The sequence below is a fragment of the Ammospiza caudacuta genome, chromosome 18, assembly GCF_027887145.1.
Source record: "Ammospiza caudacuta isolate bAmmCau1 chromosome 18, bAmmCau1.pri, whole genome shotgun sequence".
Lineage (NCBI taxonomy): Eukaryota > Metazoa > Chordata > Aves > Passeriformes > Passerellidae > Ammospiza > Ammospiza caudacuta.
In genome coordinates, this window is record NC_080610.1 from 14,019,978 (window position 1) to 14,042,790 (window position 22,813).

Sequence of the window (22,813 nt, forward strand, 5' to 3'; positions counted from 1 at the left end):
AATCAGTCTGAGGGGTGTCACAACTTCCTGGCTTCCATTGTGTGAGTCAGGACTGCTGATGGGCTGCACTGCCCAGCCAGGGAGAGGTACAGAGCCAAGAATGTGCTCAGTGCTGTATGTCCATGGAAAAATCACTCAAGTTGTTCCCATGAAGACCCTTGGGCAGGAGGGGCATGCAGGATGCTGAACAAGGAGGGAGGAGCATTCATCTGTGAGATGTATGTGCTTCCAAATTGGAACAGCCTCCTGCTGCTTGGGCACCTGCACTAATGGGACAGATCCCACACAGCCCATCCCAGAGCGTGCCTGGATCTGGTGGGAGCTGGAGCAATGCTCCCTGCCCAGCAGCACCCACACCCCCTCCCAGAAAATGAGGGAAAAGAAAAAACAGATCAGGAAGAGACTGCAAGAGAGGAAAAAAACAGCTGGGATGTCCTTCTTGCTACCAGGACCAAACTCTTCCTTGGACTTTCATTCCAGGAGAGGGATTCTGTTTAACACAAATGAACACAACCACTTGAGCACAGGTAAAAATGGTAGCTGGCACGCCCATCCTCACCCCACACCATCCTCATGCTCTGGAGCCCAGCATCAGTTCCTGCCATACCAACATTATTTCCCAAGTCCCACCTGAGGACAGGCAAAGTAGCAAACTAGCTCTCCTCTCTCCTGCATCTCCAGGACAATTAAATTTCTTGCTATCAGATAAAATAGATACAAAGAGCATGTACAAACACTTCCTAGATGGAGAAGAAAAGTCCCCATGAATGCACACAGCACAGCCAGCTCAGCACACTGCCTACTGCAAGCACAGAGCCAGAAATATTCCTTCCAATTACAGGGGTGAGGCTCACAAAGTCAGGGGACTTTCTTTCCCTCCAGCAGATCAGGTGAGTTGTGGCACTGCACGAGCCTTGTAATATTGACTGAGTGGAACAGAAAAGTCCAATTATGCAAATGATGAAGCAGGTTCCTGAGAAGCAGCCAGCCTTATCTCACCGTCCTTCGCCACCGCTGTGGCTTGAAAGGCAATTTAAAAGGTTGTTTGGGATGTCAATCACCACAAACGAGCTGAAGAAGTGTGAAACAACCTCTGCTTGAGGCACCATCAGTTCTCCTGTTGGTTTTCCAGCTGCACTGAGCCCTGGCCCTGCTGCCTGTGGCCACTGCAGGCTGGGGCAGACAGGGCAGGGGGAGCCAGGCAGCTCAGGGAAGGGTCAGAGGTTTTTACATCCTGCCTCCGGAATGTTTCTGCAGCCTTTGAGGGCTTTTCCTGCCATGCCCGAGTCTCTCAGACCACAGTTCAGTTCTTTGGCCACAGGAGCTTCAGCTGAGAAATGGAATAAAGCCAGTGGTCTGGCAATCATGGTGCTCCTCTCCTTCGCCCCTCAGCCCAGGTCCAGATGGAGGAGCCAAACATCTCACAAGGACTCTGCAACGCCCAAAAGCATCTGTTTCTCAAATGAAACCAGCACAAATCCATGCATAGGATGGAGATTCCAGATACAACACTGCTCAGGCTGCTCCCTTGGCTTCCACACTGGTGCACGGCACGGGCTGCTGACCAGCCCCTGCAGCCATCCTGGGCAATGGGCAGTGGCATGGACTGCCAGGAGAGCCACTCTGCTAACACAGGCACACACTCCCAAAAGTGCTCACACACAGCTGAGCAGGGCTTGACACACTGACACTCATCCCATCCTCCCATAATCTGGAAATTATCTTCAGAGCAGGGAGGAAAGCAGGGGGGGAAATCCAGCCAGAAGTGTTTGGGCTGTGGCAACGTGAACAACGCAAATATTTCAGCTTTTAAATATGTTTGGAATGACAGAGAATGCCAACACGTCCCTCATCTTCCCAGAAATAGCTTTGAATCATTGCTCCCCTAACGTAAATTCCCCACCCCACCAAATAGGTTTTTTTTTTTGCAACCAGATTTTTATCAGGCACAAGTCGAGAGTGTGAGCAAGCACATGGCAGATGGGTGGGTGTCAAACACGTCACAGGAGGATCCTCCTGGCTCCACAAGCCCAGCTCCACTCGAGCTGCTGGACTCAGCCACCCCACACCACTCACTCCTGATGGACACCGGTCCACTGGCTCAGCTTCAGAGGGAGAGCCCAGCTGCAAGGAGAGTTAACAAGAACTGCTGTGCTCTGCAGGGGAAGGAGGACAAAAGCAGGAAAGACGTAGGTGTTTTGGAACCGCTGAAATTGTTTCATTTCACTGCTCAGATCTGAGGTTAGAGCTGCTTCTGCAGAAGTCCACTCCTCCAAGGAGCTGTGGGGAGGCCACACAGCCTGTGGAGAACCCCACAGGCCTCAGGACAAGAAGTTCTTCTCATGGCAGAGTGTTTGAGGAATTTCATTTTCCACAGGGCTGCTCAAGCCATGCTCTGGTGCAGGTCTCTACATCTCACTTGGGTTCTGGATAACTGGGATGGAGCTGGATGGAATGGGATGGATAACAGGGTGCTGGCAGCATTGGTGTGTCCCCTGTGCATTGGTGCTACCACAGCTCCACAGGATCCCTCTGCCTGGGCATCCTGCAGGGCAGCCAGCCCCTCCCCACCAGATGTGGGCACAGCTGGCCATGCAGCATCTCCCCCTCTCCCAGCAGAGATGCAGGACCAGAGCCCCACTGTCTCCCGGTCCCTGCTCTCAGACATTCCACAAAAGCCCAACAAACAAGCCCAGAGCTCTTTTGCTCAGTGAAAAACACCCTCCCGTGGGGAAGGGAGAGCCCAGAGTGATCCCGCTGCAATCTCAGAGGCTATGGCAGGACACACACCCAGGGACCGACGCTCGCAGCTTGTTCCATTCTGCGGCCCCTGTGCGCTATTGTTCCACAGCAATAAATCACGGGGAGGCGCTGGAATTCCGGCCTGCTTCCTGCAGGAGGGAGCCCGGGGTGCCGGAACGGAGCTGCGAGCTGTGCCTGCCGATTCCCCGTGCCGAGCCCTGCTCCCTCCCCCGCATCCCGTCCGAGCAGCAGCGCTCCCCCGGCTCAAGCACGGCTGTGTCCGCCCCCTGCGCTCCCTGCCCCCAGCCCGCATCACTCAATTAGAGATTATGCTTCTGCCAGTTACCTCCAAGCCAACCGGGGCCTCTGCCAAGGTCAACACAAGTTCCAGCCAGTTTCATTAATAACTGCGAGACCAACCCACTGGAAACTCTGAGAGGTTAATCCCAGCAACAGATCGATGTTCCCATAACAAAGGCACGGAGCAGAAACGCAACTGGTGATTTACCAGGCAGCCCAGCTATCTGTGCTGGCAGCTGTGGCACTGCTCCTCCAAGCCCTGCTGCCGCTCTGCCCTGGTGCATTTGCCCAGGGATGATGGAGCAGCTCCCAGGGACCAGCGGTGCCGGGCACAGGGCAGGGAAGGAGGAGAAGCCGAGCTCCCGAAAGGCCTTTCTGCTGTCCTTGGTGCCCTGCCAGCCTGTGGCCAGGGCAGGAGTTAGCAGGCTGGCCAAGAGCCTTTTCCATCCCACAGCCTGGCTTCCAGGAGTTCATTGTAAATTGGGCTCTGGAACGGGCAGCCAGTGTGAAATTTGGCATGGACGCTGCTGGCTTCAATGCATCATTAAAAAGGCATTTCAAATGTGTTAATTCCTCCTTTTTCAATTAATTGCTTTTAAAGCTGCATTGATATGCATGAAAGCAAAATGCCCTCTGCCCTAATTTCTGTTTTGCCATACCTATTTCCTGACCTCAGCTCTGTCTTTTCAAAGACTTCCCCCCCACACACATACTTTTCTTATTCCATTTTTCAGTCCGTAACAGAACAAAAATGCTCATGCAGAAAGGGAAGAAATTAAAACCTTTGCACAATGTAGAGTCCAATTCTTAACAACACATGGCTTCTTAATTGCCTTTTTCCATCCACAGTTGTTAATTATTTTACAAAAGATGGAAGTGGCATTGTCCCTGTACAGATGGGGAAATCTGAGACAGAAAGGGGAAGAGACTTACCCAGTGACCAGCAGCCTGCCAGGGCAGATGGCAGCAAGGTTCAGGTTTCCTAAGCCTCCACCCAGCCCCATTCCCGTGGGATTACATGGCTCCCTGTCAGTGAATTCCTGTTGGAGCAATAGGCCACTCATAAGTGCAGCCAGCCAGCCCTTGCAAGGGGACTAAACACAGATCACAACTGACTCACATCCTATAGGAAGGAGCAGCAAACCACGTTATGTGGTGGGAGAGCAGCCTTAAAAATGGGAAGAACAGTGAAAGCACAATAGGAATAAGAAGAGATGGCAGGGGAGAGGCAGGATGAAGCTCCAGCTCTGGGGAGGGGAGAGCAGGCACTGATTGACCAGATGTGCCATGCTCACCATCCCTGAGGGGCAGGATCACAGGCAGCACGTGTGTGCAGGGACAGGGATTGTGCACATCAGACTGGCCTGCTCTGGGGCTCTCTGCTGCACTCCTGGCTGCTGCTACCCCAGGGAGGTCCATGACTTTGCTGCAAAGAATGCAGAAGCCACCAAGGGTCCTGGGAACCAGCTCCTGCCTCTCTGCCAAGAACACACCTGGCAAGGCCACATCACAGCAGCTTTTCCAGCGAATCCCACGTCCAGGCCTGCAGTGACTGGAAAAGCAGCCCTGCTTTAGCTTCTCTGGTTACTGTCAGCCAGATAAAGGGAGAACCTTCCTGGGGAAAAGCACCCGCCCCAGCTGGCAAAGAGGGCACAGGGTGGTTTCATTTCTCCCCAGCAGCAGGAGCCCAGGACCACAGCACTGAAGCATAACACACAACATAACACACAACAGCAGGGAAAAAGATGTTGAAGTGGGGTATAGCAGGCAAGAAAACTTTCTGCCTCCAGCCTGAAAAGAGTTTGAGGATATGAGCAGTGTGAGGTTCATAAGGAAAGGTAATATCTTTTACTTGTCCAAGGGAGATGTAGCTGAAAGCTGCTGCTTTTGAAAGGCAGGCTGCCCAAAAGTGTGTCTGTTTTCTGCAGGGAAAATGCACTGATCCAAGAGCTTCTCCTTACAGCCTTGCCTGGAGAGAGGCTGCAGTGATACTGAACAGGGCTTAGGGGGCCCAGCTCTCCTCCTGTTTGGGAGAGGTAGATGAGGAACAAAGGACATGAGAAATCCAAACTCTGAAGCCTGTTACCACCAGTTGCCCCATCAATTGTTCTGTCTGTGTTCAGAGCATGGATTATGGCTCTAAACAAAGGCCCTGGAAATGTGCAGGAATGGTGCTGACTTCTCTCCCCTGGGCTGAGGGTTGGTAAATCCAGTTATCAGTGGTTATCAGGGATGTGCTAAACTTACATCCCATCACAGACCTGATTCTGCACCTCAGCTCAAGGGCTCTCTGAAACCAGGAGAGACCAAGAGGTATCCACTGCCCGAGAGCAACTTCCATTCCATCCCCATCCCCTGGGACAGCCAGGCTGGCGCCCAGAGCCTGTAACCAAACCCCTGCCCTTTTTACTGAGGGCTTTGTGGAGCTCTTACTGTGCAAAACCGAGCTCAATCTGCAAAATGACCATGAAGAGCAGTCCTAGCTCTATTGCCCCGGTGAGTAAATGGAGCTCCTCCCCCGGCAGTGACTGCAGCAGTGAGGAATGGGCTAACGGGTAAGGGAGCAGCTCTGGGATCCTCTGCCTAAACAAGCAGCAGTGTTTAGCAATAGTGGCCTCACGTGGTGCATCTCACCCTGAGAGCTCACCCAGCTGCCAGAGCTGCCCCAGATAAAGTATTGAGTGACTTCATCAGACACTGAGTCAGCAGCACACGCAGAACAGCAAATATCTCTCTCCAGCTCTGGTCACTGGGACACACGTCCTGCCACCACTGCTCCCTCAGCACAGAGGCTCAGCAAGGTCTCAATCATCTGTCCTGGGCGCTGAGCTCAGAGCAATGCACACACTGGCTACAGGAGCTTTGCCACCACCTTAACGGCCACCCCAGCAGGTTATAGCCTACTCTGAGGACAACTGCTCAGCACTAACACCAATGACTGCTATTAACCCAATTTCCCAGCTGCAAAGGCTGATATACCCTGTCCTGCCCTCTGCTCCCAGCCACTTGAACAGCACTGAGATCACCCAGGCTTGCAGTGAGCTCCATCAAACCCATTCTGGAAGCAGCTCCTGCTAGTTTAGAGCACCTAATCCCAGCTCCACTCAGGCTCTCACCAGTCAAGGACACCAAATTTTCTTCCTTTCAGACTCTAAAATTACAAATGGCTCCACTAAAAGCATAATCTTGTCTTGCTGAATTGTATCTCAGCTCTCTCTTTCATTAACCAATGTTTTAAGTCCCATAAAATGCATGTACTTCTTGGAAACATATCACAGACTGAGAAGCAAATGCAGCCCCTGAACTGATGAACTAATTCCTCAAGAGCAGCTCTGTCTATTAGAAACAAATAGCTGAGACAAACCATGGTTTTCTGGTGAGAGGCAGAACAAAACTGCTGGTGGGAATAATGTGAAGACAGAAAAGTCATCCTAGTTTCCTCATGTCTTGGAGAAGGCTATTTTTTGTTTTGTGGACAACAGTGCACCAGATACCCAAACAACATCCCCTGAGGATGGTTCAGAGCCTTCAGGCCTTCCTTGGCATCTGAACTGCTTTAAAGTCAAATGTCCTTCTCATTACAGAGAGGCCAGAGGGATCTCAAGTAAAGCCCACCAGTATTGCATGGATTAAAAAATAGCAGACTATCCCAGCATTCCCAAGGAAGAGCTTTCTTGTTTGTGTGTTATTTCAATCACTCCCACAGGGATACAGCAAACCATCCCCATCTTCCTGGCTATGAATGTGACTTCCCTTTCACTTCACTGAGGGCCTGGGCAGTTCCCAAGCCCAGCCTGCAGAGCTGCCCCCAGCACATTTATCCAGCAAGGCTTTCCTGCCAACCAGGAGCACGTCCAAACTGCAGGTAAAATCAAATAGAATCTACCCCAAGAGAAGATGAAAGTAAAACTAAACAGGCACACAAGCAAGGGATTTCTCCTTGCAACATTTATTCCATGCACAGAGGGGACAATTGTAAGTAAATGATTTGCTTTGTTAAATGAGACTGGGACAAGAGAGGCTTTCCTGGGGAAGATTATATTAAAGAACCACCAGAAACCGATTCCAGCCCTTCAAACACCAATATTAAATAAAGAGATGTGATAAATGAGAAGCATCAAGTAAAAATCAAATCAAGGCAGCGTATCCAGAAAAGCCAGACATGACCATCCTTAATTCAGCCTACAGGAGCTTCCAAATTGTTCTGGTGCATCTAATAGCCCAGTAAAAAGAGCCCAGCACTGTAACAGTCATGGGGAAAGCTGATATGCTTCAATCCCCAAAGTGCTCATGGAAAACCATCCAGTATCTCCAAGCACTGCTGGATGCATTGGGAACCATGATCTGCACTGAACTCAGCAGTTCTACTGCTACTCCTCCATGGCTAGACAGCAGGGATTTATTTTTCCAGGACAGGGGAGGAAAGAAACCAACCACTTGTTGCACGCTCACCCCACCTCAGGGAAAAGCATCCAGTGCCTCCAAGCACTGCTGGATGCATTGGGAACCACAAGCAGCAGCTCAGAGCCTCCAAGGCAGCTCCACACGAGCCCAGAACACAGACCCCACACCCAGCCAGGCCCAAACCCCCAGCCCTTACCTTGGAGAGGTCCTCGGTGCCCTGCTGGCCCTGGCTGAGCAGGGGCGAGTGCCGCAGCAGCGGCTCCTGCAGCAGCTCCAGGCGGGGCCTCTTGCTCTCCATGAACTCCAAGTCCGATGGCTTGGTCAGGTCAGAGAGATAGGAATGGCCCTCGGCTCTCAGGTGCAGCTCCTGAGATCTGGGGACAAAGGGAAAGCAGCCTTTAGACAAGAACCACCTCGGCTCTCTCCTGCTCCATGGCTGCAAACCACTCGAGGAGGAGAGGGCTCAGTTTTCCAGAAGGATCCACGTGGGGAGGCCAGCTGGCCCTGCTCCAGCATCTCAGGTCCCTGCAGACCCACAGGCACAGCCCCAGAGCTGCTGGGCATGGTGCACGTGCTGGAGCAGGAGCACCAACCCCTCCAAGGCCAAGGGGCCACCCTGCTGTCCCCAGCACTGCTGCTGTGCCACCTGGAAAGCCCTGCTGTCACCTCCTGCGCCACCACTGCAGCGGGTGCCTGTCCCTACACCTACAAAGTGAGTACGGTTCCAGGTCTGAGCCCTGACACACAGTTGGGCTGGTCAGAACAAGGCAAAGCTTGGCAAACCCTCAAATCTACCCCATAAATCCTCCAAGAGCAGGCAGAGCCCCCTTCTGCCACATTTCTCTTATTTAGTCAAAGGTACCTGCCTCAGTGTTTATATTTAGTGTCTTCTATAGGAATACCAAAGATTGTATGCTGGGGAAAAAATGCCTAGTCCTCCATGGCTAGACAGCAGGGATTTATTTTTCCAGGATGGGGGAGGAAAGGAACCAGGCACATGTAGTTGCACGTCTCTGACACAGAGCTGGCAGGCTGTACAGGCACATTATCCACTGATAGCAGCTGCACCAACGAGTCACATCGAGCTCAAACACCTTTTACCTGCTAAATATGATGCACTTGGTAACACCTGGAGACTAGGCTTGGGTTTTTTTAAAGAAATGTTGAACTTTTTTTGTACTTCTGTGTTCCTCAGCAGGATTCTCTTGTGGGAATTGTAAAGGGATCCTACAGAAATGCATTAAATCTCTTACTATGCCCTAGGATCAGCTTTGCTGCAGCAGCTCCAAGGGTGTGTTTTTAACACTTCAGGCAGAAGTGTCCCTTAAAAAAAATAAAATTAAGCACAGGAGAGTCAAAGCTTGTGAAAACGCTTTTTTTTTTTCTTTTCCCTCAAACAAGATTGTTGCAATTCTCCTGAGCTGGTGGTGAAGTGTCTTCCCCAGTTACCAAACACTAACAAACTTAAGAGCCTCTGGAGCTGCTTGAAGGGGAGGGAGAAAGAGCAAGCATAGGAGACAGGGGGTCTAAAGTCTTGTCTGCCCCCCATCCACAAACTGCAACTGCTGACATTAAAAATCTCAGGGAAGAGGCACAAAGGGAGGATCCAGAGTGCCCTGAAGCCAGCAGCTGTAATGGCTCTGGCCCACATCCAGGGAGAGGATTTTGCAGAAATCCACAGTCTCAGGGCTGCCACCCTGAGCACTGCCCTGTGCCCTCCCTGCTGCAGCACAGCCACCTTAACCCAGCCCCAGGGAATCAAGATAAAATTGGAGGGTTATTTTTTAATTAAACATCAACAGCAGGCACAAAGCACATGCATGGCAAGCTCTGCTGCTGTGGGTTTGGGCAGCAGCTTTGCTGCTGACACACAAAGAGAATCTGGCTCATCCTCTTCCTCCTGCCCAGCAAAAAGGGGACAGGAGGATGGGGAGGCTCCAGCACTGCTCCAACATCCCAGACAGAATGTACAGCTCACACAGCAAACCCTGCAGAGCTGAACAGCCCTGAATCTGGCACTGAAGCACAGCTCGCTTCACCTGCAAACACCTCCCTGCTGAAGGATCCTCAGTTTTTCTCAGCAAGCCCAGAAATCTCTCCTGGCACCTCTCAGGTTTCCTGGTCCCAGCCCTTCATGCAATCCCTGCCTGCCCACAGCTGCATGCCAGCATTTCAGGCTCTGCTGTAAAACCCACGAACAATAGGCAACTGTTGAGCTGGGCAGGTGCTAACACCCAAGGCCCTGCTCTACTGAGGCAATTAAAAATCAGATGTCTTTATTTTCCCTTCTTCCCCCTTTTTAAGGCCATATTACCAAGAAGCTGCTAATTGACAAAGGAGGGCTCCAAGACCTCTGCAGTTGTCAGGAACTCACACAACTGGTGCACTCAGAAAAAACCCAAGGATTCTGAAGATAAGAGCAGCACTGAGCTTCACAAAGGCAGTTACTCACAGCCAGGCAGGGGCCACGCCAGGGAAAGCAGCTGCAATGTTATAAGGTGCTATTTTATTTCCATTTCCACATCCACTGGAACAGCCATTAACTTTATCCACTGGAATTTCCAGCCGCTCCCGAGATTACTCTGCCCAACACAACCCGCTCAGCCTGTCCTGGCTGCAAACACAAATGCTTTTGCTTGAAGCCTTCACACCTTTCACTCCTCACATCCACACCTGCAGCAAGCTCTTTACAACAGCCTTTTATACAGCACCGACGCTGCTGTCAGTGCAAAAAATGACTCTGCCTGAAAAACCCTCCTGTTACACCGAGTTCGGGGCTTGCTGCGTTTTCCAAACAGCTCCCACCCATCTGGTTTATTCCAGAGATTCCTACTTTGCTGAAGGGAAAGAGTGTTTTTAATTGCATGTGAGTTGTGCATAATTAAACGAAGCAAAGCAAATGCCAGCATTAATTATGAAGTGGGACAGGTTAGTCTTCACCTGAGTCCTTCACCACAAACACTGAACACTTTGGGGAAGCAGAGCAGCCTGAGATGTGCTGACACACAAGGCTGGGTGCCCAGGGCTTGCCCAACTTGCAGCCACCCCCACACATCTCTGCTCAGGGTAGGTGCAGGTCCAGAGGGCCAAGATAACCCAAGAGGAGACCTTTGGTTTATTACTCACCCTCCCAGCTGCAGAGCTGTGTTACTCATGCACCGGGGCAGATCCCTCAGCACACTCACAGAGGGTGGAAGGAAGGCAGGAGCAGATAAATTCCTACAGCCGTGTGGGGTACCTGCAGCTCACCCCAGCAAGTGTACAAGATGGGCTGAAAACACAGGGTTTTGGGTAGATGGGTATCAAGGAATCAAAGAATCCTTAAGGTTGGAAAAGATGTCTACAATCTTTGAATCCAATCATGAAGCTGAGAGCTGGGGAGAGAGGATCAGATGCAATATCCTGAGCTGCCCTTGGTTAGGACTTTTAAGAGCAGTCATGATGAGATCTTACCATGAGGGATCTTAGTTGTACTTTCCTGAAGCCAAATCACTGGGAAATGGGCAAGCACAAACTTTTCAGGAGGCCAAAGTCTCTCCCTCCCCAATAATCCACTGTCTGGCTCCTCAGAGCAGCACAATCCTCCCCTGCTCTTCAGACCTTCCCATTTCTCCCTTACCATGGGGCCAAACAACATAACCAGGCTGGCAAAATGATTCTCAGTGTCTTCTGGAACCAGAACCAAGACAAACCATGGCCTTGCTGGGGCTGTTTATTTCCTCCAGCTGAGATGGTTTGGTGGGAAATTGTCTACACAAAAAAAAGTTCTAAAAAGAGTATCCAACCCCCACAGGTACAGACAGACAATGAAATGCTTTTGAGAAACAGTAATATAGAAAACACGGGTGTTGAAGTGAATTATTTATAGCCAATGCTAAGATTTGTCAGAGGTTTCAACAACCTCCTTACGGCTAATGAGAGACAGTGTGAGACTGGGCAAATTGGGACCTGTTAAAGAGAGAAACTGGAGGCTTTGTAGAACCAAACCCACCACCAGGCACCTACAGAAACATGTCCAGGACCAGCTGATATATTCCCTTTGTCATGTAGGTGGGGAGGCAGATAAACCATCGTGACTTGACGGGAAGAGCTGCATGTCTGGGCGGGAAGATGGAGCTGCTCCCACACCCTCAGCAAAGTCTGCCAGCAGCAGGACTGAGTCCTCCCAAACCAAAGGTGTGGGACAGCCTGGAGCAGGATGCTCAGCTCACCGTGTGGCCCAGCTGAAGGACTCCCAGGTCCTCAGGAGCTCTGACCAAGCACCCCCGTGCACCCTCGGGATGCTTGGGCTGTGCATTCCCACTCAAGGGCAGGGAGCAGTGGCTCAGCTGCCCTGCACAACCCCTCAGCCACCTTCCAAGCCAACTGCAATGTAGATAAGAGCAGATACTTTATTTAAAACTGCATATTGAAGATCCCCATACACAGAACCTGTATTATTCATGGACAGGACCAGCAGAAGCTTTAACACAATAGCACTGCCTCATTGAAGAGGAAGAGAAGGAACATTTCTCTCTCCACAAGCTCCCCCACATGCCTTCTCCAAGTATTTAAAACTGCAGCCTGCCAGTAAAGCCCTCCTGGGTGGCTGGAACATCCTGAACCAATGGCTTCAGAGCCATCCCATGCCCATCCATGGACACGCCAGGCAGCCCACAGCAGAGCTTGCGAGGTAAGGCTTGTCCCCAAGTGCCTCCACACCAGCATCTGCCCTCTCCAGATGTTGTTTTCCTGTGCTCAATTATGGGGAAGAAAAAACTGCAGCTCCTGGTACATAATTTCCAGTGTGAGAGACACAGATAAACGGCTGTGGGGATTTCAGCCACAGCGCCGCTCACTCCTGAGAAAAGGATCACCTTTAAAAACGGAAACTTAATTAAAAACCATAAATAAAACCAAATTGGTCGTGCTGTTACCTTGGGAGCAGCTGGTGCCATTTGGCCCAGCACAGATGAGGGCTGAGAGCCGTGTGTGATTTCCAGCACCACGCACACTGCCCCAGCTTCCCAGCCCTCCCCAGGCTCCCGGGCCAGCAGGATTAATCCCAACGAGAGGCACAGCGATGCAGCCTGCTCTCCATGTGCCACACTGCACATGGCTACCTCAGATGGCTGCAGAAACACAGCAGCTGTTTAATGTATCCTAAATGTCACCCTGCAGATCCACACTGGGCAAGCTCTTCAGACTCCTTGTGCCTGCTGAGCAGAACGGCTCTGAAAGAGGAGCATGGTCTCCTGAACTGGGAAAATAATCTATGAAAATAGTGACTCATTCTGGATAAAGGTGGAATACACTGTGTTAACACACAGACCATTTATTCCATTTATTTACAGCAACATTTTCTGCCAGAGAAGAAGAGAGAAGTATCCACCCTGGCATTCCTGCATTAATATGGAACCTTGCTCTAAAATCCTAACACATATGAAAAGTCAGAAAAATCCAGTTCCTTCATTTTTCAGATCCCTCACCCTCTAGCACCTGCCATTTAACACTCAACCCAGTTTTTCTCACTTCTTCTGAGGACCAAAATATATATAGAAGAAGGAAAAAAAGCCCTAATCCTTGTCACCTTGCCAGGACATTCCACTGCAAGTATTCATGGTACGACTTGTACCAACAGCAGATCCTGAAATACTTCTCTTCACTCCTGCAGACCAGTTGGCACAACTGAACAAGCTAAGGGGAAGTCTGCAGATCCTTCCAAGAAAAAGCCTGCTACCAAAAAAACCATCATGGAAAGCAGCACATCCCTGCAAAGACAGGCACAGCCAATTTTCCCTGCAGCAAGAGATTCAGAGTGGTTCAGGTTTTCCTTCCTTCTTCCAGCCAGAATTGCTGCACAGGGAGCTCAAATCTTTGCCCAGCCACCAAGGGGTGATGACAACATGGAGAAGGGCAGTCTGGAACTTCCCAACAAGCTTCTTGCTCAGGAAGCCCCAAAATGCAGGACCATCTCAGCATTCCATTCCTTCCAGCAAGTCACCACTCCTCACTTTTTGCCAACAACTCTTGATTCATCCTTAACACATTGTGCCCATTGTGCTTTACGTCTTGTTTCCTTTCCACTGAATCACAACTAACCACCATCCTGGTGCCCACAGCAAAACAGCAGCAGGAGAGACTGAAAACCTGCACAGCTGTAGAAGACCATCCAAGCACGCCCAAATGATTTCTGTGGGATTTTGAGCATCCCCAGGGTCAAGCCTCCAACACCACGTGTAAAGACAACCTGCAGAGGCTTTAGAGATTTGTCCAAAGGGAAGGTAAAGCCAAAATAGGGGATAACAGCCCAAAAGCAGCACATGGAGCAAAGGGAATCCCTGCAGTTTCCAGGACAGGAAGGCAAACAGCAGCACTCACCAGGCAGGTGGGCTCAGAGGAACTGGGACCCAGTGGCAGCTGCAGGCAGTGCCCTGGATGAGTGCAAGGCACGGTGCTGAGGGCAGGGCAGGGATGCCCACCTGGGAATGCTCCCAGGGCTCAGGCCCCAGCACTGCCTGCCTGCCACATCCCACTTGCAGCAGACTTGCAAGCTGATATCCTTAAGGAGCAGAGGGATCCTGGAACCACAACCAAGAGCAGACAGGCTGCTTCCTCTCAGCAACAGGGGATTGGAAGGGCTCCCCTGTGCTGACACTGCTCCAAGGGGAGGACTGCCACGTGCCCACCACCCCTGAGTGCCAGCTGGGCTGTCAGGCAGGGAACCACAGCAAGGTCTTCCTTTCAGGCCCAGCACACCCCTGTGCTTGCCTGCACTCACCCCAGAGCCGTGCTGGGGATGTTGTTTGCCTTGGGCTCCCTCCTCCCAGCCCCTCATGCCGAGAGCCAGCTGCCTCTGCTTGAAACCATCAATCCCAGCCCAGGAACAAAGCCAAGGCTCTGAGCCTGCCAAGGGGACTCAGCTGCAGCCACGGCTGCCATCACCACCTCGCTCAGCCAGGCTCTGCTCTGCACCAGGAACAGCCACAGCTATGTTTTGGGGAGGGCACCAATGACCAACCCAACCTGCTGCAGGGTCTGGCCCTGGAACCCTCAGGGGAGTGACCACCAGCCAAAGGGCTCCTCTTACAACACAGCAGAACTGTGTTACAGCAGCTCCTCAGACCACCAGGGTGAACCAGCAAAGCCCCCAGAGAATGGATTGTTAAGTTTAGAGCTTAAAGACGCAGAGAAGCAGCAGTTGGCTTTGAAAAACAGAATAAAATCGCCCCAGCCCCAATATTACCCAATCTGAATAACCTCAATAACTGATTACATTGGATTGAAAATTTCTTTACAATTTCTTCAATCACCCCCCTCTCCTTTTTGCATCCCCAGATGCCCCCAAAATTTTTCAATGTCTATGTCTCAGCATTCTGGCACAAGATGTCAACTGAACTGAAATAGCATTTATAGCTTTACTACATAATATAATTTTTGCAAAAGTACTATTTTTTTAATGTTAAGGGGAAAAGGGATGGAATGTAAGTTATTAAAAGAGTTTCTTTTTACAGCATGCCAAAACATCACCATTCAGGTTGAAAATGTGGTACCACGGTAAGCATGTGGATGTATAACATCCCCTGACAACTTTTATTAACATTTACCCACATTCATCTGATTGTCAACATAAAAATAAAGTTTGGGGACTTTGAAATATTTGTAAGTCAAGGCAGATGCCTGGGTGACCACACCAGATCAGGCATGTAGTACAGCAGACACCAAGGTTTGCAGTTGGGCTTTTTTTTAGTGATACAGAAAAACCAATATACTTTTTTTTTAAACAGCAAATTACTGGAGAGCAGAACTGCTTCTCCACTTTGCAAACCATCAGTAGTGTGAAAAACAAAAACAGGCAGGAGCATGTTGCAGGGTCCTCTTTACCCATCTTCCCCAAATTTAGCTAAATCTGACCCAATTCCAAGTTAACCGTGTTACTCTGTGCTAAGAAATCAAAGCACTGAGAAATCAAAGCGAGCCAAGGCAGTGCAACATGCTGCAATAAATTATGGGTTATCAAAAGTGCCACAACCCTCTGTATGTGCAGGTGCCACATGCATAACCCAGAAGGGCATGTCCAGATGCAAAATGAACTTTGGGAGCTATTTTTTGCCTTCAAATTCTCACAGGTTTGTTTCTGCTGAGCACCAAGCTGAACCCAACCTTAGCAGAAAAAGAGGATGCTGTCTGTATTTATTATGCATCCAGCACCCTGAGCTCTTACTCCTCTCCCCTAACAGTGATGATTTTAGAGAAACAGATTCATCTCTGACTCTGCACTGGTTTTGTTCTTAGCCTTAGGAATAAGCATTAAAACAATTGGTTTGTGTGTACCTACTGTAGCAAGGCTCTTATTTCACTTCCAGGGCAGTTTTTTTCCCCAAACCATAAACATGAAATGCAGAAGAGAAACTGTGAGAGAGAGCAGAGTTTTGCATTGAAACAGAGAGTGAGGTCCTTCAAACAAATCAGCTGCTGTGGTTGAAGCATGTTCAGCATTCCCAGCCACAGCACTGGCCTGACTTGCACCTAAAAACTCTGCCAGCCTCCCATGGGGCTAGGACAGGAAACAGGGACACAGGGAGAGGCACCAAGGGAGCAGGGAGGAAAAAAGGGCTCAGAGAAAGTTGTGAGGGGAATGCAGAAAGAGAAACAAAAACAATGAAAGCAGGGAGGAAGAGCAGCAGCAGAGGAAGCGGAGATGGGGGAGGAAATGAGCTCTTCTCACTCCTCCCTGCAGCCTCGGGAGCCACAGACCAAAGCAACCACACGGCTTCACTTCCTATGCTGAAGGAGCCAACACAACCAGTCACAGCCACGTGAACCTCTGCAGAAGTGAGGGGGTGGCTCTTTTTGTTGTTTGTTGTTTTCAAGACTTCTTTACAACGCGTGCCAGTCATAGGTAAGGAACCAGGAGGCAAAGACACCGCTTGATTAGCAGAAGGAATCCAAACCGGTGGTCAGTACCCAAAACCAGTGTCCCACGGCCCGGGTGGGTCCCTCCCAACCCTGCTGCCCCCAGCCCCAAGCCCTGCAGGTGCAGGCAGGCAGGCTGTACCTCTCATTGCCCGGCTGGAACTCGGAGAGCAGGGACGGCCTCCGGCGCTGCGGCTGCATGATGGAGCCTGGAGGGAGGTGGGACGCGAAATCCCTGGAATGATGCTGGTACTCCAACAGGGCCACGTCCTGCAGGAACAGAGAGCAGAGACCATCAGCCTGCTGGCAATTCTCAAACAAACAGAACAACTCAAAAACCCCATGTAGATATTCCTCCTCTGAAGTACTGGGCCACAAAGCGCTTTGCCCTCCCCAGTAACTCCCAGTCCCACTACTGGAATAGCGGCTCAGCCCCTTGTTCAGTACAGCCTTTTCCTGGGGCTGCAGGCAGAGAAAGGCTCATGGGAAAGGAGCCCTTGTTAACCCAGCCTTTTCCTGGGGCTGCAGGCAGAGAAAGGTTCCTGGGAAAGGACCCCAGCAAGCCCAACCAATCCACACATGGATTTCTGGCATCCAAGCAATCCTGATGGCAATTGTGAATCCAAGAGTAAGAACAGGTAAGAGCAAAATTAAGTCACAGGATGCTTTCAGCTTCAATAGTCCACGTAGCAGCATGGAGAAAGAAGAAACAGGGGGGAAAAAAGAACAGAAGAAAAATCACAAATGTTATCTTGAAAATGTTCCTTTAAACACAGCTCCCCTGGGCTGAGCTCAAGGGGTTTGAAAGGACAGTTTGCTACTTATTATGTGTACGTCCCTTTTGTTCCTTGACCCTTGGAGAGTACAGTACAGTATGTTCCTGATTTTAATTAAATAAGAAGCCCTCCTGGTCTGTGCCACAGACTGATTCCAGCAGCAGTATTTTAGGCAGCTACATTCAACTGCTATTTTTTATTTGCAGATAGATACTTGACCAGCAGACTAATCATCTAATTAACTAAGACCTTCAGCAATGGCATAGAAAACCCTGTCACAGAATAACCCTGGTAACAGTGACACACATTTACCTCAGAAGAACCAATTCCACCTGGGAGTCTATTTCTGAACAGTTCTCAACTGGAACAAGAAAGAAGCTTTAACTTCCTCAAAAAGAAAGAAGGAATTTCAGGGTTTACAGGGAAAAAAAAAATCAATAAATAAGACACCACATGCATGCAGTTAATGTGGGCAGGGGGAGTCTCAGCCCCAACAACTGGAACAGGAATTATTTGATCTGATGTAGTGAAGATCAATATGAAAACTGGGGAATTGCCCCAGAAAGATGAATGGCAGGAAAATAAAGGGCTTGGGAGCTTAAGCAGCCACAACCTGAGCCTGGAGACGCTCTCTCCCAAGCTGGAAGTGAAAAGAGCAGCATTTCAGTGGATGTCATGCTGTCCTCCAGCAAGCTGTGGAGTTGGAGTATCAAGGTCCAACATATTTGACCATCAGAGAGTAAAATGAGTTTTTCTGGAAAGCCAGGAAGAAAATCAGAGATTACAAACATTCAGCCTGGGAGAGCCAAGAAAAGCAGATCCCCTACCTCCCATCCAGCCTCTCTGGCACAAAAGCTGAAAAGGCCAAATACCAAAGGGAGGAGGAAGGGGAATTGTGGCGTCCTATGGCCACCACTTCTCGTGCATAGAAAGCTGCGCTGGCTTTTGGAATCAAGTTTATTTCTCCCCACTGTCCGGCAATGGAGTGGTGCTGCTCCTTCTCTGTTCTGACCAATGTTGGGGAACACCAGGAACAAGGGACTCTGCCAGCCCCAGCTCCATCTCCAGCCTGGCCATCCCAGACCTCAGCCTCTGTCCAAGGTGTCTGCACACAGGTTCTTGTGACATTTACAAGGGCATGACCTGGACAGTGCCCACTCATCCTCCCAGGGCTGTCCTGCTCTAAATCCAGGGGTGTGGGGAGGATGCAGCCCCCAAAGCTGCTTCCCCATGCAGGATGCCAGGGACAGAACACGCCATCACTCCAACCACAGATGGGACAAACACAGACATCTGAAGTGAGGGAGCCCAGCAGCTCCTCCAAAATCCCTGCCTACAAACAAGCTTCCCCACGTTCACACTTGTCCTGGTTTTAAATGAAAAATAAATATTTAAATAGAAGAGTGATGCAGCTCCTGACATCCACCTACAAAACAAACACATCGTGTCTGGGAAGACACACCACTAGGCCCAAAACCAGGACCATCACTTTCTGTGGGCGTATAAACAAGAATTACCCGTCTGGGAGGCTCAAAGGCTGTGCCCTTGAGAAAAAAAAAAAAAGGCTCTTGCATGCCCCAAGAACCGTCTGTTTTTCCTTTTTCCCTGCCCACACTCAGCTGAGCTTTTGCCTCCTCTAACCCCACCAGAAAGTGGCTGGTGGAGCTCAGAACCCGCTGGCATGGCCTGAAGTGACTCTGACCCACTCTGCCTTCCTTACATCCCTGTTGGGTTGTACAAGGAGAAAAGAACACCTAAAATTTAGTGAGGAGGATTAAAATTGACAAATTTCTGTGCCCTGTGATGAACTGTTAAGAGGCACCGTGGAAGCCCTGGAAGATGTAGGTGGATTAATTGCTCAGAAAGTTACTCCAGTAAATTGCACTGTGAGCTGTGACAGTGCTTTTCAAATGCAAACACCAGAAAGGTTTATGAGCTGCCTTCAAACTGCCTGGTGGACTTGGCAGTGCTGGGCTGATGGCTGGATTTGATGATTCTATGGGTGTTTTCCAATCTAAATGATTCTGTGACTCAGAAGAGGCTTCAATTTTCTCTTACAGAGTTTTAAGGACAGCTGCTGGGAGGCTCCTTGCTGCCAGCACCTTCCTCACAGACACAGGAGCAGCAGCCAGTGGGTGCCACCTGGATTCCCCACCACTGAATCACACAAATGTGGTGCAGCCCTCACCCTGACCTCAAACTTCTAGCACCTGCTCATGGGTAACTCCAAGACACCTGAAATAAAACAACTAAAGAACCTGCAGCCCCAAACTATGTGCTGTTTCTTTTCCTCTCCATTGTTTTGCTGAGTTTTGCTCAGTTCTATTTTTTGCTCATCCCTTCCCTCTCTTTGCATCTCTTCCTGCTCTCTGCAAACCTTCCTCCCACCCCACAAATCTGCTGATCTGCCAGAGCACCCTCCCAGACCTTTCAAATCTCCAAATGCCTCCAGTAAGGACTTTCTTCCTTTTGCATCAACTTTCCCGCTGTTCCTTGTGGTTCTGGTGCTGCCACATGGATGTACTTTGGGAAGCTGAGCAGATTTCATGAATTCAGTAAACGTCATGACAGAAATCAAGGAAGCAGAAACACCATGGATAGTCAGGGGCTCTGGCAAATCAGATCTGGGGGAGGAGGCCAGCACTGCCAAGGCCAGACAGACACCAAGAGTGCCACAGCACCACCACAGACCACCCCAGCAGCACCAGGCAAACCTATGAATAAAATGAAAAGCTAAAGACCCAAAAGTGGCCTCATTAAAACACTCCTTCATGCAGCAGACTGAAGAGGCACTTAGCCCAGCCTAAGGGACCAAAAGCATCCTTTGCTGCCCACCAGGGAATTTGGACACGTCCCTGCTGCTCCTGTGTGGGGTGCTGGGAGGGAGAGCCAGGGAAAGCACCCTGAGTCTCAAGGCTTCTGAGCTATCCCTTGATTTGAGAGTGCCAAGAACACTATTTCCATCCCCTTCCTGGTAAATCCTTCGACCCCAAATAACCTGAGTCTACCAGGCTCATTGAGATTTGCTAATCAAACTGTTCAAAGCCAGGCTCCTGAACACAGCATTACAGAAAAGTTCTATGACAACATGCAGAGAAAGCCCAACAGAATGAAAAAGGAAGAAGCCACCCACCTCCACCTTTTAAAATTATTTTAAAGCTTCCAGCCTGCTGCCTTACCTGCCATTAAGTCTCTAGCAAACTCTCCAGTGCTGTCCCCAACCTCAGGGTAACCCCAGACTGAGCCAACAACTGCAGGCAGCAGTTCTGCCTCTCTCGCTTTCTGTTCGGGACACGTGCACTTGCTGCTGTGCCTCATTTCTCCTCCCCTGCCTGCAGCTGCTGGGTCCTGGCTGCCTGATCTCCAAGAGGAGGATGAAAGGGAGGTCTGAGAGCATCCCTAGGTGCTGACCTGGGCACCAGAAACACCACACTTCAGCCAGCAGCACCTCTGACCCTGCACTCCCAGCTCCACACAGACAGGGCGTGCACCGACTGCTCCATCCCGATGGCCTTCCATGGCTCCAAGAATCAGCCTCTGAGGAGAATACCTCAGACACAGGAGGCCTGCAGAAAGGAAGCCTGGAGCTGCTCTTGCAACAGAAAGGCGAACTGCTCCTCCTCTCTTCCTCCCACCAGCAGAAAAGCAAGCACAAACACCCAGTGCTTGTGGCTTCCTTGGGAAACAGCTCTGGAGCAAAGCCATGGAGAAGACCCAGAGCACAGCCAGAGGAGAACCTGCAGCCCAGCTCCAGCAGCCCAAAGCGTGAGATCCCTCCTTGCTGCTTACCACGTCCTCAACCCGAGAAAGCAGCCGGGAGCTCCCCGCCGAGTTTCGGTGTAAGACAGCTTTGTTTCAAAACCACCGGGGCTTGTTTTGCCGTGAGGCTGAGGAGGAGCAGCCCGGGGTCAGGCACCACATCCGCCAGCTGGGCCGGCTCCGGCGGCACCGGCCCCGAGCGCGGCACCGGGCGCGGGCAGCGCCGCACCTGCGAGCTCACCCGTGACAGGGCACTGCCCCACACTGTCCTCGTCACCCTCCACAGCCCGACAAACAGGCCTGGCCACTGCCACGCTCCTCGAGGAGCAAACGCCGGCTCCTCGCCACCGCCACCGCGGGTTAGGGCTGCTCCTTGCAAGCTCACCCAGAGCTGCAGTGCAAATAGTTTTTATTTTCTAACAACGTGTGTTTCTGCTTAAACATTCAATGACGCCAATTAATAATAGTGTGGCACAAACAATGCCAAAACATCCCTATTTATTTCACTTCCCATGAAGGCACCCTTATCTAATCTCACAAAGGATGCCTGCTCTGTCCCTGCTGCTCGTGAGCAGCTCGTGTGCCGCCCTGGGAACGGTTAACCACAGGGGAAGCGATGGGTGATGGCACTGGGCTGGTGCCCCCAAACCGTGGCACTGGTGGCACGCAGAGCCACAGCTGGACACTCCACAGCTGCTGCTCTGCCATGTCCACGTGGTCCAGAGCAACACGGTGTCCAAGACATGACCACACTGCAGAGCCACCCCAGCCCCTGGGGAAGCACGGGGCTTGCTGAGCTTCCTGCACCCCCAGAATGGCACAGCCAGCATGGAGCAGCACATCCCAGCCTGGAACACGCCAGGGCCTCAGATCATCCCGCAGGAAATCTGTGGGGTGCACAAAGCAGCACGGCCACCACTCTGGTGGCTTTGTCAGAGACAAGGGATGTCACCCAGCCCTGCTCTGCACACCCTCGACTTTGGAAAGAGAAGTTCCCTAACATGTCCTACTGCCAGCAGCGAGTGTGACCTATTTTAGCAATAAAAGGAAAAGTTCTCTGGTGCCTGGATACCCCTTGGCACTGGCAGCACAGATTTGCTCATCAGACCGAGAAATGCACTTTTTAGCATTTGCCTGAAGAAAATAATTTTTCCCAAAGTCAATTCTCAAAGGTAAGAGGAAGGGGAAAGGTTTGGGAGGAACCAGGGTGGTAGCAGAGCTGTCACTGCATAAGGTCCAGACTGTGAGGGGGCCAGTGTGGCACACAACCTACCATGCTCAGCCTCCCCAGCCCGGAGGAACCATCCCCTGCTGCTGAAAGCCTCCTCTGAAGTGCAAAGGAGGTGATTATTGATCCAAACAGGTTGTCCACAAGCACAAGGCTGTCTGCTCAACTTCCTCCCCCAAAACCCTGTGAGGAGCTCACTGCAGGCTTAAGAAAAAAATACCAATAACATAAACTAAACAATAACTCCTCCACAATCAGCTCTCCTGCTGAAGATAAGGTCAGTAATAAAAACCTGGCTGAATACATGCATTTTTATCTTGCCTACAGGGATGCAACATGTGCTGAAAAGACAAATGTCCTTATTGTTCCGAGACAGTCTCATTGCCATCCATCTCTCAGAAGCTGCTGACTTGGCCTTTTGTTTTAGGAGGTGACCACAGCGCGCGTGGCCCCTCGTTGGAGGGCACCGATTCCTGCTGCCATCCCTGCTGCCAGCGCTGATGGCATCTGTACCAGCTGCACAGCACTGCACCCTCCTCCCTGCCCTGTCCCACCTCTGCAGCACAGCAGGGCTGTCCGCAGTGCCTGGCTGAATGTGCCATTCATGGAGCAGTCACGTCTCGGTGAGGACAGCTCTCAGCTGTTGTGGCTCCCCGGTCATCTGACCGGTGCGGGTGCTGGAGCCAGCTGCCAGCCCTCTCCCCAGCAG

At 50.9% G+C, this 22,813-nt stretch overlaps 1 protein-coding gene across 1 annotated transcript in view; it reads right to left on the bottom strand.

The window, feature by feature from the left end:
- NCOR2 (nuclear receptor corepressor 2) overlaps positions 1 to 22,813 on the bottom strand; it is a 224,697-nt gene that overhangs the window by 125,798 nt on the left and 76,086 nt on the right. Inside the window, exons 3-4 of the mRNA XM_058816892.1 lie at positions 16,484 to 16,611; positions 7,643 to 7,820 (exon numbers count right to left, since the gene is read on the bottom strand). Of these exons, the coding sequence (XP_058672875.1) occupies positions 7,643 to 7,820; positions 16,484 to 16,611 (306 nt within the window). The remainder of the gene's footprint in view (positions 1 to 7,642; positions 7,821 to 16,483; positions 16,612 to 22,813) is intronic.